At 30.3% G+C, this 5,476-nt stretch overlaps 1 protein-coding gene across 3 annotated transcripts; it reads left to right on the top strand.

The window, feature by feature from the left end:
* The first annotated feature begins 2,499 nt into the window (after positions 1-2,499).
* LOC101494242 (protein SEH1-like) lies at positions 2,500-5,264 on the top strand. Of its 3 annotated transcripts, XR_012161704.1 has the most exons (7): positions 2,500-2,772; positions 3,621-3,770; positions 3,873-3,943; positions 4,048-4,271; positions 4,361-4,524; positions 4,632-4,897; positions 4,999-5,264. XR_012161704.1 is itself a non-coding variant. In XM_073364641.1 (3 exons), the coding sequence occupies exons 1-3, from the start codon at positions 2,707-2,709 to the stop codon at positions 3,900-3,902; spliced, it is 246 nt and encodes an 81-aa protein (XP_073220742.1). In that variant the 5' UTR covers positions 2,505-2,706; the 3' UTR covers positions 3,903-4,040. The 3 variants fall into 3 exon arrangements, 1 of the variants encoding a protein (XP_073220742.1); XR_003474508.2 differs by having other exon boundaries at positions 4,632-5,264; XM_073364641.1 differs by lacking the exons at positions 4,048-4,271; positions 4,361-4,524; positions 4,632-4,897; positions 4,999-5,264 and having other exon boundaries at positions 2,505-2,772; positions 3,873-4,040.
* Positions 5,265-5,476: the final 212 nt, after the last annotated feature.

Raw genomic sequence — 5,476 nt, forward strand, 5'->3', positions numbered from 1 at the left:
ATCGATTTCTTAAATGGTTTTGAAAAACATATTATAAAATCGATTATGTCAAATTAGCGAAGTCCCCGTAACTCATCCAATCGATTGGGAAATCGATTTCCCTGCTTATCCTTCCAAAAATACATAAACTAATCCAATCACATTCACACACAACTCCAAATCTTAACATTTAGAAATTCCCACACAATCACCACGACAAATTGGGTTTCGAAATAGTTTACAATCAGTCACACTTACACACAAAATCAATATATAACCCTTAATCATAACTTGATTCAAACACGACTCGTGTGCCAAGCACCCTAATGCAATGCGTATATGCCAAAATGCATGGACTCGGAATTCCAAACCAAAACCCTCCTCGAAGGGCCGTAAATCATAATTGTACCGCCTATCGCAGGCCAAAGTACCAATTACCGAGGTGCCACCTATCACGGGTCTGCACGGTTTACAAAAACGTAAATCATAAATGTATCGCCTATCACAGGTCAAAGTACTATTTATCAAGGTGCCACCTATCACGGGTCTGCATGATTTACAAAAAGAATGAAAATGCATGAGCATATACTGACTCCATCCACAACAATCGTTAAGCAAATGCAGATATTAAAAGATTCCCCATTTTTAATACTCATTTAACTTAAACGATTTTCAAAACAAACATTAAGTAAACAGAAATATTAAGAGATTCCCCATTCGTAATACTCTTTTAACTTAAACGATTTTCAAAACAAACATTAAGTAAACAGAAATATTAAGAGATTCCCCATTCGTAATACTCTTTTAACTTAAACGATTTTCAAAACAAACATTAAGTAAACATAAATATTAAGAGATTCCCCATTCGTAATACTCTTTTAACTTAAACGATTTCCAAAACGAACATTAAGTAAACAAGGCATTAAGAGATTTCTCATTCTTAATACTCATTTAACTTAAACGATTTTCAAAACAAACATTAAGTAAACAGAAATATTAAGAGATTCCCCATTCTTAATACTCTTTTAACTTAACGATTTCCAAAACGAACATTAAGTAAACAAGACATTAAGAGATTCCTCATTCTTAATACTCATTTAACTTAAACGATTTTCAAAACAAACATTAAGTAAACAACACATTAAGAGATTCCCCATTCTTAATACTCTTTTAACTTAACGATTTCCAAAATGAACATTAAGTAAACAAGACATTAAGAGATTCCCTATTCTTAATACTCATTTAACCCTAATGGTTTTCAAATTCCACACAACACAACTCAAACATATTATCAAAATCAAATCACAATTCACACCAATTCACGTCTCGAATTTCATAAGCATCAATTATGAACACGTCAAACACGATTAACACAAATCATCACAACATACCACTCAAACACATCAAATTTCATTTACTCAAAATCAGAAACATTCATCAATATAACCAAAACCTAACTCTAAGATTTTACCCATAAAGCCTTAGATTCATTTTTCCCCAGGTCAACACTCTAACCCTAACAAAATTCTTTTCCACACAATCACAGATAAGTCCCTAAATGCAAAATAAAAGTTTGGAAGGAGCCCTTACCTTCACGTTAGCTTTAACGTGCGATTACGGTACCGCGAGTAAATCCGGTAAAATCTCCGCTCGCAATGTCGCTTCCAAAGTTGGTTCCGTAGCAACGTAGCGTGGTAGTGAGCAATTTTCCATTTTATCTTTTCGCGAAACGAAGCTTAGATCTAGATGAAACGTGGGAGATTGTGTTTGACGGTTTTGAAATCCCTAACACCGTTTTCGAATCCGAGAAGAAGAAAGAGGACATAGGGAAGAAGTCAAGCAGCAGGGGAATGTTTTCCTTTCACTCACACTTGGTTTTCTTGAAGCCAAAACAAGAAAAAGAAGGAGAAGGGAAGGGTTCGTGCAAAGGGGAGGATGCATTTCTCGTTTTCTCTGTTTACGTTCTCTGCCTTTCCTTTTCTAGCTTCCTACATATATATTACATTCTATTTATATACATATATATTACTTACTATATACATATATATTACTTATAATATATATTCATATATATATATATATATATATATATATATTATGATTAAAACTAAACCAATAAATATCTGACAACTCTCACATCCATCACTTCACTCTCATCTCAAACTATTTTGATAAAAATCTCTACTCTCGTCGCAACTCAATTGACAGATACAATTTTCAGCAACCTGAGATATTTTGAACAAAACTGCCCAGAATTATATTCTTCGTAACCTAAATAAATTATTCTTCGGCAAATAATTTTAATCCAATTTTCAAAAATGTATTTTCGGCCTTTAACTCACTAAATACCGAAAACTGGGCTAAAAGTCTAAGGAATTCTACACAAAATACCCTAAAATTGTATAATTTAGGATTTGAAATTAAGGGTCTTACAATTGTCAACATTCTGAAACAAACAAACAATCTGATAAAAGATAATAGAGATTTACATACAATAGGTGAAAGAAATTACCATTCACCCATATATGATTAATGAAACTAACTCACATATTCATTAATGAGTTATACAATAAACTAAATCAATAAAACAAATTTGAGAAAAATACATGACTTAGCAGTTAATCAAGCAAATTTGATAAGGTATTCATTACATATGTTTTTTTTCCCTTGAAATTGTGAAGGTTCATGAAGGAAACATTGCGAAGATAGTTTGGGTTCCGCCAAAGTATGGTGATGCAGTTGCATGTATTTCCTCTGATGGAATTGTTTCATTATTGGAAGAGATTGTCGAAGGTATCATTGATTCATTTTCTTGTCTTGTTTTATGGCATGTTTAACATTTTCTTCATTAACATTTCAGTTTCACATCTTTTCATAGGTTTTATTATTCAGTCAATGCTGAAAAGCCTATTTTTTTTTTCTCTCTGTACATTTATAAATTGTTTATATAGATTCACTACCTCTTCTGTGGAAAATTTGCAAAACCTTTGGAAGCAATGGTAGCAAAGTTCTTGATGTTCAATTTGGAATCTCTTCTACTCGTTTGGAAATGGTTACTTTTAGATGTTTTTGTAAGGAAAACTGAATTTCAAGTGACCATTAGTAATAACAGATCTTTGATTCATTAACCAACTAGTTGGGGTCAAGTGGTTAATGAATTTTACCTAAGGTCAAGTCGATCAGGAGTATCCAATTTCGAACCTTGGCTGAAATAATTGGCCAAACTTTACTTAGTTCCTAGCCAAACAAACTTCAAATTACCAAAGCCATTTTTTTCCCTAAAAACTGAAGGGTTATGACAAAAAAAATATATTTGATTAATCATAACATTTTTCATCTATTTTCTCGACTCCATTCTGTGTACATGTTTTTCACTTGAAATCCTGTAATAAGAATGCTTAAAAGTATATACTATTGGTGATTTACACTTATTTGCATTTTTATGAAACACCAAAGGTTGCTGCATATTCACATGGTCATGTGAGAGTTTTTGAGCTCTTGGATCCTTTGGAACTAGGAAATTGGAAGCTTCAGATGAAACTAGCTTTTTCTACCTTCTCTGAGTCATGAAATGTGATACTTAATTTCTTACAATAAACCAACATTTTTTATTTTATTTTTATTCTGTTCTTTCTTTGTAGGCTGAATTTCAAAATGTTATTGAATCAGTATCTTCATTTGGAAAGGCTGTGTGCCTCTCTGCGTCCATATCTTTGAATCCGCAAAAGGGCCATGAATCCCGCTTCATTGTAGGTTTCAATTCAAATACACCAGAGCTTAATTCTTCCAAGGTAACTCTAGTCCAAATTTTTGCGTCTATTATTTCATTTTGATTTGAGCTGTATTATTTTAAACTTCCATGGTATGGTTATTGTACCTTTTTATTTGTGCAGGTATGGGAGGTAATCAAGCAAATTAGATAAGGTATTCAAACTACAAACACAATATCAAAGCAAAATTTAAGGTATTAAAATGGCTTATTTCTGATAAAGTATTCATTACATATGTCTTTTTCTATTTACACTTGAAATATTTTAAATGACTAATAATTTATCTTTAATTATTTAGGAGGCTGACATATCTATGAAAGTTGACGTTACACTCAAAAAATCTGAATCTCAACTAGATTATATTCAACAATTGTTGTTAAAGTCGATGAGTATATCATTGTCTATGGAGCTAAAATTGGAACATGAGACAAGTGAAGTGTTTGTTATTGGACAAAGCGATATAGTGGAGTTGTGTATGGGTAATCGAGAGTTGTGCATCACTATTATATAAATATGGTTGACGTAAGTACATTTAATTTGTAAAATTAGTAAAAAAATTGATTTCATTTATAACAAATAGTTTTTTTAATTTATTTATTTCAATATCTTAGATATATGCATCGCCTTTGTATTGACTTGGCAGTAGTGACGTGTATGGATTCATTGATCCATGTTTCATCCAGAGTAAATATGATTCTATTGGGGCTCAAAAATACATACAAAATAAGTTGTAGCACGATCAAAAATAGTGCTATCTGTTACCTTATCTCAACAAGTAAGTAAAATTTTATTATAATTTATCCATTATAAGTGTATAACATAAATGTACTAGTACAATTATAAGTGTCTAGTACAATTTTAATGAGAATTTTATTTTTGTAGAGCTTTGGGTGAATATAATAAGTTGCGAAGATTAAGAAAGAATAAGCTCACACGGAGCATTCCCACTATAAGTTGTTTAGATTATATATATAGAATTTCAATTATAATTTATATGTCTCTATCCATATAATATTTATTCACTATAATTTACATATGATATTCAATTTTAGTGACAAAGACAACCTAAAGGTTGTGAGTGTGATTACTATATTATGATACATATGTTGAACATTGTATCTAGTAGTCTTGTTGATTCATGGATGCGGGTATGTGATAGATTTTTTCAAAGTTAGTATTAATTAACTACTTATGATTTTTATGGTCACATGATTTAGATAATCTTGTTATTTCAATATTTATAATTAAGATATTTGGAGACTCAACCATTCGAAGATGATGAAATGATAAATGCCCGACAACATTGTACAAACTTGATTCTTGAACTAATAGAAAATGTTTGAAGCACTTGTATCATTTTAGTTACTTAGACTGTTAATAGAAGATAATGGTTTTTTTTTTAACAAGTAGTGAACATTATGTAGCTTTAAATTTGATAACTTTGATTTTATAAAAAAGTTATGATTCATTGTAATTGATTTTTAAATGTAAAGCTTCTTATGAAGTTTTGTGTTTTATGGTTGAATGAGAAATTAAAAAGTTAAAAATTAAAAAATTAATTATTTAAATCATTGACTCATCGATCAAATAAATAATTTTGAATATAACTTGTTATATTGGTTCAAATTTAACCGATGTAATAAATCATTTTTGAATTTGACTTATTATATTTGTTCAAATTTAACCGATCTAATAAATCATTTTTGAATTTGACTTGTTACATCTAT

Source organism: Cicer arietinum, chromosome 8 (genome assembly GCF_000331145.2).
Source record: "Cicer arietinum cultivar CDC Frontier isolate Library 1 chromosome 8, Cicar.CDCFrontier_v2.0, whole genome shotgun sequence".
Taxonomy (NCBI): domain Eukaryota; kingdom Viridiplantae; phylum Streptophyta; class Magnoliopsida; order Fabales; family Fabaceae; genus Cicer; species Cicer arietinum.